We start from the raw sequence: 14,599 nt of genomic DNA, 5'->3' as shown, positions 1-14,599 counted from the left end.
GTGGGGGGTGGGGAGAGGAGAAGTATACAGAAGAGAAAGTCAAGGAACATGAAGCCAAGAGCGAGGTCTTTGAGGGGGAAAGTTAAATGATTCCTGGGTGTTGGCAACAGAAAATTAACCTTCAATGGCCCAAAGCCCTTTGGGTTTCCATTTGGAGGCTGCCTGACTCACAACAGCCTCGCCCTGATGATGCATTTAGGTGGAACCCACCCTGCCCAAGGGCACCAAGAGGACAATTACAGAGGTTCTGTGGGGGGAGTCCGAGCCACTGCCAGAACTGCTCTTCTTTGTCCTCTGAGCCAGGGAGGTGCCGAAGCGGAGGGCCTCGTAGACAGGGTCCACCTTATTGCCACAGGCTGCAATGGAAGAGAAAGCTCATCTGAGAGAAAGGTTTCAATTCACTGTCAGGAATGCAGCCAATCCCCTTTCACATATCCTGGGCCGCATCATGCATCGCCTATTCCATGCACCTGAGAAGCGGGTGCTGCTCAGACCCACTGCCCCCTGGGAAAATTGGTTTTTGAGGTCAAGTTTTCCTCACATGTGTGTCCCCCATGACATGTGCCCATTTGCTAGGGAACCCCACTACACCTGGCACCCTCTGCTCCCAATGCTTCCTGATGGATTGATTTTCCTCTTTTTTTAATCCATCCCCCAGACTCCAATTTCAAGGTTCTTCCCAAAGATCATCTTTACTTCCTCGAGTGGGAAGTGAGGCTTTCCCAGGAATGAAGCCTTTGAGACCCGAAGTTTGCAGGAGGAAGCAAGTGTTTTTGAAAGATTTGGACATTCCCAGGCTTCATGAATTGTAATGCCAAACATTTTAGTGTATACATTTTTAGCATAAAACTTGCCACTCTGCTCCCTGAAAGACAGACATCGATGTAGAGATTTTGTTAGGGAGAGAAAAATAGAAGTACACTGAATGATACTGTTAAAGAATAAATTCAGTGTTTATAAATATAAGGCATTTTTTTTTTAGTCTCAATTGAAGAATAGCTGATATTCACTGAGTTCCTTTCAGGCATTGGTCTATAATTTATATTTTACAACAATTATAAAAAACAGCCATTACTGTTCTCATTTTATAGGGTTTAACAGGGTGGGTAGCTTGTGCAGACACACATTGGTCAGCGGGGAAGCTGGGACTTGAACCAGGTCTGTGGAATGCCGTACTCCATGCTCTTTCCACTCCATCATGCTGCTGATGGATGGGGTAGCATATCAGCAGCCTTTGGGATTTGGGTGTTGTTTGAGCTTCATTAGGGAGAGGATGCATATTCCTGCAGAATTGGGTCCACATTATCTTTCCCTTCCAGCAAAATACACAATCATGACCTCATCAGCCACCAAACAAATGCACGCACACACCCCATGGGTTTTGCTGTCCTGGGAGAACAGCAGCCATGGATGCTGACATTGCTACTCAAAACCCGGCTCAGCCCATCACTGTCCCAACTCACCAATGGGCATAACTTCTTTAATGCATCCAAATTGTTCATGAATGAGCAAGGGGGAGCTGTAGTAACGCCGAAACCCCTTTGGCTGGGGAGAGAATGAGAAAGAGAAGGGCTTAATGTCACTGATGAGAAGAAGAGAACCACATAAGAACTCTAAAAATCAAAACAGTTGATTTTTCTAGGGGTACCTCCTTGTCTCCCTTCAAGATGTTGACTTGTGCTATCGAATACCCTTGGAGGGTGGCAATAAGCAAGCCACGCTCTATCCAGAAAGCGAGCCTCAGCCTTGCCCTTCCCTGTCCTGCTGCTTCCCTCTCTGGCCCACTGCAGCTTCCCCTGTGTCTGGGATCCTCATTATCTCCCAGGATACCATGGACCATTATGCCTTATTTCACTACAGCTCATTATTGTGGTTGGTTAAAATCAGCCCCAGAATGGGAAAGCAGCCTTTCTATGTCTCATTGAGCTCTACCAAGAACCATCTGCTTTGTGTTCTAGATTCCATTCTCTTTTCTGACTTCTCATCCATGGTCTTTGTCTTGACTTGTGGAAATAACCTTTGGAGGAGGAGATAGAGTTTTAAAGAAGAAGACATTGTCAATTACAGTAAGTTGATGAACTCTCTAAGTATTGAAAGAAAACGTAGTGGCCCAGCCTCTCCTAGAATTCCACAGTCCTCTCCAAAGTTCCTGGCAGTGGCATCTCCTTTGTTTGGACATTGCCAGTGACGGAGGATGGATGGGGGAGCTCTCGCTAACCCTGGAGGTAGGTCTTTGGTGACTTCATCTCTGACTGTTAAGACTTGGTACATAGTGATCCTAGGTCTTTCTTCCTGGAGCCACAGAGGACAACAGAATCCCTCTTCTGTGTGACATGTCTTCTTCTTACTATTTTTTGAAGATAACTGTCATGCCCTAAGTATCTCCAGGGTAGAAATTCTTGGTTCCTTCTACAATTCTTTGGCTATCCTAGTTTTGAAATCTCTGGGTTGCTTTTGAGTGATGTGTGGCACCAGTGCTGAATGAAGCCCACACTCTTGAGATGGTATGATCAGTCCAGAATGGGCCAGGGTCACCCAACCTCCCTTGGTTGGGCCACCATGAGTCTAATAAAGTGCTGTCGATTTTTATTACTCTCTCCACTTTTGGGAGGGTGGTTAATCTCTCTCCTACTTATGACTCCCACTGAGCTGTCAGCCAATTAAGTACTAGAATGACCAGCCACCCTAGTTTGCCTGGAGCTGGGATATGGTTCCTAGGGTGCTTAACTTTCACTTTAAAACATGGAAAATTCTAGGATGTGGGAGTTCCCGTGCTAAAGCTAGGACAAGTTGGTCACTATGTGCAGCATTCATCCCTTGGGCTGACAGTGCTCCTCCTCTGCTGTCACTTTGCCAACCAGGAAGCCAAGCTGGCAGACCAGGGGTTCTAGGGCTGCCTTCCCGGTGGCCAGTTCTCACGGGTGCTGCAGAGAAGGAGTTTGAATGGAGTGATCTCAGGGGCAGGCCCTTACCAGCTTGCCCATGCACCGCTGGGGTGCTAGGCCATCCATGCACTTGTGGTGGATGCTCATCTTACAGGCTTTGCAGCGTAGTCCATGCTTAGCATTTGTTCCTGTCAGACATACAGTGAGCTTTGGTTAGGATACAACCTGCCCTTTGCTGGTGACTAGTATGAAATCCCTGGGAGAGTGATTACTTCCATAACCCAGGGAATTCTTTTCTATGACCTTTGTATGAACCTTTCAAAAAGGGCAAAATATTATGGTAGATTCTTTTACCTTCCCCCCAATTTCTACCTAAGGTGTTAGCTTTGGTCTCCCCCTCTTCCTTTTCTATTCATTACTCTAGAATATCTTAGCTGCCTCCACTTTCATTGTTTTCTCAATTCAAGGCAGAAAATTCCACTTTCTTTGCTCTTTATACAGGTCACCTCTTTCTGCTCTTCTGCATGTGCTACTGAGTAGTGTGAGTCCTGAATGATTTGGTGGGAACCTACTTCTAACTCTGTCTCAGGCCAACCCCCTCTTGTTCACTTTGCTCTAACCACATGATCTTCTTCAGGTTCCTTGAAAGCACAAGCTCTTTAATGCTTTAGGGTCTTTGCACATGTTGCCCTATAAGCCTGGAATGCTGATTCTATCACTCTTCACGTGTCTTGCTACTCCTCATCCTTCTAATCACTTGTCATTTCTTCAATGAGGCTTTCTTGGAAACATTCCCCTTCCATTGTCTAAATGATCTTTTTCCTATTATTCTTTTCACAGCACTCTGCCACAGTATTTCTAAAATCACATTTATTTATTTTGAGAGTTTGTTTCTGTCTGCCTTTTTCTCTGGACTATGAATGCAATGAGGCTAAGTTTGTCACTGTATAACCAGCTCTGAGTATGATGGTCAATGAATGTATTACATTAATTAACAACCAAATCCTTCCATAGTCACATACGTATTAAAACAGTGGTGCCTGATTTAGATAGTAAATTGAAGTTGATTCATGGATGGCTTAGAGATGACATTCAAGAGCTGAAAGAGGACTTGGAGATCATGTCTATGTATGAGATTATTTTTTATTTTTAAAATATATATTTTTTCTTGATTTCAGAGAGGAAAGGAGAGAGATAGAAACACTAATGATGAAAGAGAGCCATTGACTGGCTGCCTCCTACATGCCCCATACTGGGGATTGAGCCAGCAACCTGGGCATGTGTCCTGACCGGGAATTGAACCATGACCTTCTGGTTCATAGTTCAACGCTCAGCACTGGCTGGGCTGTATGAGATTATTTTGCAGATACGCAGCCTGGGGGGTCTAAGCAGTGGAATGGTTTGCCTCAGGGCAGAGAAGTTTCTGCCTGGCTTCACTCTTTCACTGCTTGACCCAAATATTTTCTCATTTATTTGGGTTGCTTCACCTACATGAAGATGTGCTTGGTGATAATCAGGTGGTAAAATCTGACATTCAGTGGAAAAAACCAATGGGCAAATGTTTGATTGGGAAAGTCCCTGGAAACCCTTCACGAGGTAATACCTGAAAAACCCCTTCAGGAAGGACTCATTTAACACAAAGCATGTCTGCTGTTAGAACCACAGAAAGTCTAAGTGATGTATAAACACATCATAAATTACTGGCTATGTGTGCTTGTTCATAAATAGTAGTTGGAAAATCTTTTTTCATTTTCGAGGAGAACAACTTAGCTGAAAGACTGCAATGCCTTCAAAAGACTGGACTTCCAAAGAAATCACTTATTTTTTGTTTTTGAATTAGGGAAAGCTATTTGTGCCCTTTGTGAAAATGTAAGTAAAAGCTTCAAAGAAGAGAGTTATTTCATTGTGTGTTGGACTCTGAAATAGCACCATTATATATTAAAGAATGTTTTCCTTCAGACCTGAACACCATAATTTCAGTTTTCCTTGTCTGTTCTAACACAATCTGTTTTTTACGAGTCAGACCATCAGTAATTCTTTGGTTTTAGGTGTTACAATTTCTACTCTGGAATAACAAGAATGATTGAAGAGGAAAGCTTGTATGCTGTGGCTCAGAGAATAGTTCAAAAGAATAACTCACATTTGAAGCAAGATATGGGAAATCTGTGGTCTGACATGTGCTATTAATAGTTACCACCATCACAAAGACATCACTGAACGTAACCCTATGCCTCAATAGAGTGAGAAAATCATGAATTAAATTCAAATCTGTCATATGCTGGCTCTTTAAACTTAAGAAAACTATTAACATTCCTAGAGCCTCAGCTGTCTCTTCATAAAATGGTAATAGTATTGGCTAATCTCAGGGTTTCTAATAGTTATAATGTCAAAATATATGCAAAAGGGGATTGTAGGGGTTGAAATACTTGGAAACATAAAGATACCACTGGACACTGAGTAAACATAATAGAATGACCACATGGTTTTCAACACTTATTCATACAAAAATCCATTAAAATTACAGCCCACAATTAAAAATGGTATAAACCCCAAATAACAAGTTTACTGGGAAGAGTAGCAAAAACAGAAGAGAGTTCAACATATATTTGGAAGACAGAGATTGGAGGAATAGCAATAAATTTAGCAGAAAAGAGGAAGATTGGATTTTCCAACAGCATCTTGAAAAATAGAAGACCATGGACCTTTAAAATCCGTGGAATTTAAAAATTCGGAGAGAAGATAATTTTCAACCTAGAATTTTATATCCAGTCCAATTACCAACAAGTATGAAAGCAGAATAAACACCTACTCAGATGTTCAGGGATTCAAAAATATTAACTTTCTATTTACCCTTTCTTAGAAAACTAATGGAGGATGTGCCTTAGAAAGATGAGGGAATGAGCTAAGGAAGAGGAAATTGCTCATTCCGTGCACAACAGAGTAACTGACACAGAAAAGTAAATGATATGTCCACCTGAAATTCTGAACTAGCTCTAGACAGGTGCTGCAAGTTGAGATAAGACAGTAGACTTGTGGGAAAACATGGAACAAACTTATAAGTTTATTGATGCTTTTGAGGTTTCAATATTGTAATAGATATGGCATTTGACAGCTATATGGGAACATTTGAAAAAAACAACTATAGGTGCATGAAAGTCAAGAAAATGGAAAGGGTGATTTTTAAATTTTTTTTATTGATTAAGGTATTACATATGTATCCTTATTCCCCTACCCCCCGCTCATGCCCTCACCCCCCTGGTGTCTGTGTCCATTGGCTAGGCTTATATGCATGCATACAAGTGAAAGGGTGATTTTAAATTTAAGGAAATATAAAATCCATGTAAGGAAAGAAATATAATCACAGTATAATGCTTGAATCAGAAGATTGCAATAGTCACAGTAGTGTATAAACTGACTATCCAGTGAACACAAAATTGTGATAAAACTACTTGGGAAGATGAGAGCAAGGGAGCCAAGGCTCTGATACAACTGTTTTGGGAAGGTGAGAGTGAGGAAGAGGGAACAAGTGAGAGGGTGTTGGAGGGGTGAGATCTGAATTCTCATCTATTGCAGAAAACCAATAAATATTTGGTTAATCAATAAATAGTAGTAGAGTCCTAGCCGGTTTGGCTCAGTGGATAGACCAATGACGACTAACCTTTTGAGTTCGGCGTGTCAGCATTTTGAAAAACCCTAACTTAACTCTGGTGCAGTGTCACATATAGAAATTTTTTGATATTTATAATCATAGTAAAACAAAGACTTATATTTTTGGTATTTATTTATTTATTTTTCAAGGAATGTGATAATTGTGCATAGCTCATTTATTTCAATGAACTTTATATTTTATTGATTTTTTACAGAGAGGAAGGGAGAAGGATAGAGAGATAGAAACATCGATCAGCTGCCTCCTGCACACCCCCCACTGGGGATGTGCCTGCAACCAAGGTGCATGCCCTTGACCGGAATCAAACCCAGGACCCTTCAGTCTGCAGGACGATACTCTATCCACTGAGCCAAACCAGCCAGGGCTTGATATTTATTTTATATATTTAAATGCCATTTAACAAAGAAAAATCAACCAAAAAAAATGAGTTCGTGTGTTACCTCTGACACATGTATCATAGGTTCTCCATCACTGGTATAGACAGTGTCACCCTGAGAACCAAAGGGTCCCTAATTTGATTCCAGTAAAGGGCACATGCCTGGGTTGTGGGCTCGATCCCCAGTAGGGGGTGTGCAGGAGGCAGCCAATCAATAATTCTCTCTTATCATTGATGTTTTTATCTTTCTTCCCTTCCTCTCTGAAATCAATGAAAATATATTTTAAAATAGTAGTTACAAGCACAGCATTTAGAAATATTGAAATAAATGCTAGAAAAAACCCAATGAAGTTGAAAGTGGTTGCTCATTGGAAGTTAGTCTGGGTTATAGGATAGGATAGTTTCTATTGTAGAATTTTCAGTACCATTAGTACCTTATTTAAACTAGCCTCATGAACTACTGTGACAAAAAGAATATAAGTAAAGTTGCTGGAAATTGGGTCAAGTCAATCCCTTGCAATAATGTGACCCTTGGTATATGAAGGTCGGATTATAGGCTCCACTGCTCTAGAGCCCAGTACAGACCCTTGAAAACATGCAGAAGGAAAGTGCAGGAAACCGAGAGTTCTTCCCACAGCTGACTCTATTGCCACACCCTCTAAGCTGGGGATTACTCACACAATCAATAATGCATTAGGAGTCAAGGCCGCAAATGCATTAGCCGATATAAGTGCACATCGCTGTTCCTAGTGTTGATATGCTCTTATTCATGGAGTTATTTTTTGTTTTGAAAATGACATTGATGTCATAAGTGCCTTTAATAAAAATAGTTTTCTCATCCTGGTTGAATCTTTTAAAAGGAAGAGTGGAGCTGGAGGGGAGAAGTACAAATGGAAGAATACAAAAGTACAAAGGCAGGGCAATTGTTCTACAACTTATTACAACTTCCATGCATAAATTGTATTACACGTGTGTGTTCATATCTAGATATGTGTGTTTGTACTTGCATTCATGATATATACAGAGATCATGGCGGGCTGGAAGAAATCATCAAAATGTTTAGGTATTAGTCCTTAGCTCTGAGACATTGGACAAGACACTTAATTATCTGAGCCCAAGTCTCCCCATCTGAGAAAGGGTGTCATGAGCACAAAATGGGAAACCCAACGGGCATAACTCACTATGCAAAAGTAAGCGGTGATTTGGCTGGAAGGTGTATTATCTGAATAGTGACTTTCCCTGAGAACATGATTCCCAGTTCCTTAAGGCTTAACTGGATGTTTTAAACTCATGACTGGATCAGGCATGACCCACAAAGAGCATGGTCTACATCCTACTCTCCAGTGTGTACCAAATCCCAATCCTTCCCTTGTAACTCGATTTACAAACAAGTAAGTTGATCCTTGTTTTGTAAAAATGTATTAATATGATAAGTTAACTGGCCTCTAACAACCTAAGGTAGACCAAAATAAGTTTATAATTTTTTTCATATTTATTGATTTTAGAAAGGGAAGAGAGAGAGAGAGAGGGAGAGAGAGAGAGAGAGAGAGAGAGAGAGAGAGAGAGAGAGAGAGAGATACACCTCCAATTCCTTCTTTGAAAAACACCTATATTCCAGGAATGTGAAGATTTTGGCAACAGAATGGAGGATCTCTACAGAAGAAAACCCTTCAACCAGGCTGATCTTGGACATTAATTTAGGCAGATATTTTGTTTTTGTTTTGTCTTTCTTCTGAGGAGTTAGACTAAGTCAGAAAAGTTTTTCTGTAAAGGGCAAGAGAGCAAATATTTTAGGTTTTGCAGGCCACATGGTTTCTATGCTGTTGTAGCATGAAAAGAGACATAAACTTTTTTTGCAAAAAAGCCCATTACCATACTAATGTGGGTCTTTCTTAAGAGTGAAGTGGGCTACCCTTCCCTGTGTGCCCTTTTGGCTTACAGAAGGTTTCATAGAAACCAACCGATTCAGCCTACAGTTCCCCATCTCAGTTGATGGCAATATGACTCTCCCAGTAACTTGGGCCAGGAACCTCGGCAGCCTCCCCGTTTTCCCCAGGCAGCCCACGTGCAGAAAATCTTGCTGGGTACTTCCTTCTAAATATATCATGAATCTGGGCCATTCTCAATTCTTCCCGCTATACCGTCATCTCTTACCTGCATTACTGTAATAATAGCCTCCTAATGGTCTTTGCTTCAATCCTTGTCCCCATTCTAGCAAAGTCTGTTCTTTACATAGTAGCCAGAGCAACCCTTTGTAAAGATAATTAGATTAAAGTCTTGTAGTTACTTTACAGTGTAAAAGCCGAAGTCCTTACAATGGCACAGGATCTCTGCCCTCCTCTCCTCTCTGCTTTTCATCCATTCTGCCGCACCCCATGCTGGCTACCTGGCTGGTACTTACACACAGCATGCTCCTGCCGTAGGCTTTGCTCTACTTGTTTCCTTCACTTAGATGCTCTTTCCTCAGAGTCGTCTCATCTTCAGGTCTTGCTCAGACCTGGTCTTACCCTGACCATCTCATGTGATACAGCAACCTGCCCCTGGTCTAGGGATTTCTGATCTTTCCCACCCTGCTTAACATTGTTCTTCTTTCCACATTACCCATCACCGTAGAAAACTCCGTCCGTCCATCCGTCCGTCCGTCCGTCCGTCCATTGTCTCCCCAACTAAAATGTCAACTCTAGAAGGGCAAAGAATTTTCCCTGGCTTGTTCCCTGATGCAGCCTAAGTGCTTAGAGCAAAACCTGGCCCAGAGGAGATACCCCATAAATATTTGTTGAATGAATTCCTATTTAAGTTGGAAAGAAGACCGAGATGCCTGATGTTGCTAGTACTCAACACGCTATTATTAAATAAGAAAAGAAAAAAATATCCATTGAAGGGATGCCAATTTTCTCCAAGTAGTTCTGTAAATATACCAGAATTCTAGCTGACATCTCAATGGGATTTGGGTGGGAGACTTCACAAAATGATTCTAAAATTAATTTTGAAGAGTAAATACTTGAGAAAAGCAAAATATTTTTGAAAATAATCTATTATAAACCACAATAATAATTAAACCAGAAAGCTATTGGTGCTGAACTAACAAAATAACCAGTAAAGTAAATTGAAAATCTAAAAAATATACTTAAGTATCTTTAAGAATTTAATGTTTGATAAAAGTGACTTTCAAATCAGCAGTGAAAAGCAGAATTATTTAACAGATATTGATGAGTCACCTGGTAAATTATTTTGAGAAAACACTAATTCATAGCATATTCTGAACAAAAGTGTGGATGGCTTAAGAAATTTACATAAAAGTTAAAACTATTAATTGAAGAAAATATAATACCAGCTTATTTATTCTTGAGTAGAGAAGATCTTTCAAAGTAAGATTTTTATGAGAGAAAACAATATACCAAAAGGTTGGTAAATTTGATTATATGAAAATATATTCACTAGTACAGATAAATTGGGGAAAATATTTGCCTTATAAAATTAAGGGTATTATACTGTAATATATGAGATTTATGAGCATTTCTTTCCATTTAAAAGGAAAAGATAAGCCAAAAATATATTGTCCAAGACATAAATTGAGGGCTTAAAAAGAAACTGAATTGAAAGTTAAGCATGCTGTACAGCAATTTTCAATCTTTTTCATGTTATGGTACACATAAACTAATTACTAAGATTCTGTGGCACACCCAAAATATATATTTTTGCTGACCCGACAAAAACAACAGGTATAATTTTGATTCATTCACCTGAAATGGTGACTGTTATGTTGGCTGTTGTCATTTTTTTTATTTGAGAATCTGAGGGAAAAGAGGTCAGTGCCCCTCACTAAACAGTCAGGTATTGCATATTTTAAAAATTCTACGGCGCACCGGTTGAAAATCGCTGATTTAATGAACGGCAAATTTAATTAGTAATCAAAGAACTAGAAATGAAAATAGCAAGATATCCATTTTTTTCTATCAAATGTACAAAGATGAAAAGTAATGAAAAAAATAACTATAAGTAGTTGGATGTGGGGTTCGGGCGCTCCCAGACACTGCTGCTCGTATTGGAAAATGGTACCATTGTTTTCAGGTCACTTTGGAGACATGCATCAAAAGCTTTAAACATGTGCGTAATTCTTTGATACAGCAATTTCAGAATTGGGTCTTAAGAAAATAATATGTTTGCAAAGGCTTAACTACAAAGATACTTATTGTAGCTTTGTAACTAATATTAGGAAATGGGAAATGACTAAAATATCACAGAGTAAGGAAGGTATTAATTAATGAAAGTTTGGTGCACCCATAAACAAAATACTTTTTGGCTACTGAGATAATTTTTTATTTAATAATAACTGAAATAATATGATATTTATAATAAAATATTAAAGTGTCAAAATCAGGGTAAAAACAAAACATTTCAAAAACTCATTTAAAATGAGCATATACATGCATGTAAAAAAGTCTGGCAGGGCACATTAATAATATTTCTATCTGGGTTGGTGGGATTATAAAAGCTTTTTAGTTCTTGTTTTTATTTGTATTTTCTCATTTTCTAGTAAGAACATGTTTTCCCTTCGTAATAAGAAATAAGAGACGACAGTTTTGAAAGGAAGTGTTTTCGGTTTTGAAGAATTATCAAGTCATGTTGAGAGGAGTCATTTTGGTGGTTTTGATTTTGGAGCTTCCATTGTTGGGAATGAGTGGTTGGGTCGGGAGCCCAACAGCTTAGGAAAACAAAAGGTAGCAGCAACTCCTCATCTCCACTTGCCGTGACCTAGGACTTGGGGAGAGTGCTGCCCTGGACGCCATGTCCTGCCATCATTCAGTGTGCCTGGCTCCCCCTCCCTCACCCCTGTGCGGCCTGTGCCCTGTGCGTGCTGACACCCTCAGCAGGCTTTGTTTTCCTTTCCTGGAACTATGTCCTTCAAGGCTGGGCCTTCCTCTGAGTTACCAGGGAACGTTCTGTAGCAGAATGGCAAGCTGCGGACTTCACAGACGAGGCCATCTTCATTGCCCCTGATTGACAAGGGGAAGGTGCTTATTTCTCTTTATTTTTGCTTCAAAATGTAATGGACAGCTTTCAATGCTTTATAGATTTCAGAGAACTTTTATTTTTTAAATCCAAGTTTTCTGAGCAGATTTTCTCAGTCCCTACACTGTGGACATTTGGGGCCTGGGAAACTTTTGCCGTGTGTGTGTGTGTGTGTGTGTGTGTGTATATGTATGTGTGTGTGTGTGTGTGTGTGTGTGTGTGTGGAGGGGCAGGCTGTCCTGTGCCTTGCACGATGGTTGGCAGCCGTTCTGGCCTCACACTTGATGCAGAAGTACCTCCTCCTGAACTGTGACAACCCAAAACATCTCCAAGTATTGTCAGATGTCCCCAGGGGCACGGTTTCTAGATTAAATATAGAAAAGTCTAGTTCAGGGTTGGGCAAACTTTTTGACTCGAGGGCCACAATGGGTTCTTAAACTGGACCGGAGGGCCGGGACAAAAGCATGGATGGAGTGTTTGTGTGAACTAATATAAATTCAAAGTAAACATCATTACATAAAAGGGTACGGTCTTTTTTTTTTTTAGGTTTATTCATTTCAAACGGGCTGGATCCGACCCGCGGGCCGTAGTTTGCCCACAGCTGGTCTAGTCCAGCCAGCATGGCTCAGTGGTTGAGCATTGACCTATGAACCAGGAAGTCACAGTTCCATTCCTGGTCAGGGTACATGCCTGGATTTCAGGCTCGATCCCCAGTGTGGGGTGTGCAGGAGGCAGCTGATCAATGATTATCTCTCATCACTGAAGCTTCTCTCTCTCTCCCCTTCTCCCTTTCTCTCTGAAATAAAACTATATTTAAAACAGAAGAAAAGTCCAGTTAAATTTTAAGATAACAAATTATTTTTTATTCCGAGAATATCTCAAATATAGCATGAACCATTTGTATTTCAAATACTGCCTGTGACACACTTACACTAAAATCTTATAGGTTGTTTTTCTGAAATCCAAACTTAATTATTGGATGTCCTATCTTTTTATTTGCTAAGTCTTGAACCCCTATCTGCGAGGCAAAATTGCCCCCGGTTGAGAAACGGATGTAGAGCAACAATTATTGTTGGCTCTCTTTCATGCTGAGGGAACTGAGGCTTAGGGAGGGAAGTTCCGTGGTCTAAGGCCACTGGAGAAAGGGTGCAGAGATGAGATCTGAGCCAGGAACCCTGATTACAAATTCCCTCTTTCTTCTTGTACAGGAAAGAACCGCCTGTTTTTATTCCTGAAAAGATGAAAACTGAGAGACTGTCACGATTAGGGCCACTTGATATGGGGACTGTGCTTAGGATCACCAAAAATGAAGAACCTTCCACAAGCCCTAACACAATGATTCCTTCAAGTTAGTGTTATTCCACATTTAACAGATGGAAAATTGAGCATCGGAGAGTTTAAATCATTTAGCTAGTACATGGGTAGAGCTAGAATTCTAAAGCAGATCTGACTTAATCCACACCTGACATTGTATCTCTGTTTGGTGTTCTTGCCTGATTTCCCCCGCCCCTGCTCCCCACTTAATCAACTAGGTTTGACTGAAACCTTTTCTGATAGCATCTTTGATTCATCACATTTGAACATTAGGGATAAAAGAATGAATTGGTCCAGAACTCCTTTTAAATGCTATTTCAGAACAAAGCCAAGTAGTATAACCATCTGATTTGCCTTTTGGATGTGGTGCCTCCATGTGAGGAGTCTACCAAAAGAACAGGGAGGAAGGCAGTGGTTAACTGGGATGGATTTGTAGGCTATATCACCAGCTTTTGAGAAATTAAGAGCTGACTCTGTTACATTTTTCTTTCAAAGAATATATGGCAAGTTTCCATTCTTTGTCCTCAATGGGAAAGTACTTCTAAGAATTATAATGAGTTTGGTAGAAAGCAGTCAACTCCTATTTATCCTCTAATGCCCCACCGAAATGCCACAGTCATTATGGAACTTTCATATCTTCGTCCTCAGATAGAACGACTGTTCCCTCATTGAGGCTTCCCAAGCACTTTGTATATGCCTTGGTTCAGATATTGACATGTATGAACCCATATATTTGTTAAGTATCCCATATTTATTTTCTGAAAAAAGGAAGAATAAAATGAATATCTACACAAGAGACAAGATTAGAAATCTTATAAAAATTGAGAATTAGTTATTTTCTCTGTTAATTCTGTACTTCATTTTCTCTTTCTACGGCCTTCTACACAGTTCTTAGGGGCTTTCTGACTTAAAAGTGGAACAGAATTGAAACTTGAAGTGGGGCCCATAGTCCAGCATCATTGACATCACCTGAGACCTTGTAAGGAATGCAGAATCTTAGGACCTGAGCTGGACCCACTAAGTCAGGGTATGCATTTCACCAAACTTTGCAGGTGATTTGCATGTGTATTCAATTTCTGAGAAGCCCTATCTTAGAGATCAGTAGCCTAGGAATGGCAAATACATAGTACAGGTGTTGAAGAAGCCTTTCATTTTGTGTCCATGGCAGACATCACTAATCAATCACGATAATTTTCTCACTGGGCTATGATGCCACTTTAGAAGCTTCTCTGGGCAATCAGTGTCAACCAAGTAGTGTGGAAACCAACTGGCCCTCCCAGATATAGCTTCTCATAGAAACTGAGGTTCAAGGAAGGAAGGTGCTTTGACAAACATTCCCTTGTT

The 14,599-nt window shown here is 40.4% G+C and overlaps 1 protein-coding gene across 1 annotated transcript in view; it reads right to left on the bottom strand.

Moving 5' to 3' along the window:
* Positions 1–14,599, bottom strand: part of STAC (SH3 and cysteine rich domain) — a gene marked incomplete at its 5' end in the record, with an annotated part of 95,329 nt that overhangs the window by 35,603 nt on the left and 45,127 nt on the right. Inside the window, 3 exons of the mRNA XM_006759656.2 lie at positions 241–356; positions 1,464–1,545; positions 2,973–3,073. Coding sequence (XP_006759719.1) covers positions 241–356; positions 1,464–1,545; positions 2,973–3,073 — 299 coding nt within the window. The remainder of the gene's footprint in view (positions 1–240; positions 357–1,463; positions 1,546–2,972; positions 3,074–14,599) is intronic.

The sequence above is a fragment of the Myotis davidii genome, unplaced genomic scaffold (assembly GCF_000327345.1).
Source record: "Myotis davidii unplaced genomic scaffold, ASM32734v1 scaffold395, whole genome shotgun sequence".
Lineage (NCBI taxonomy): Eukaryota > Metazoa > Chordata > Mammalia > Chiroptera > Vespertilionidae > Myotis > Myotis davidii.
Note: the sequence above shows the minus strand (reverse complement) of the source record. Positions and strands in the feature narration are given on the sequence as shown.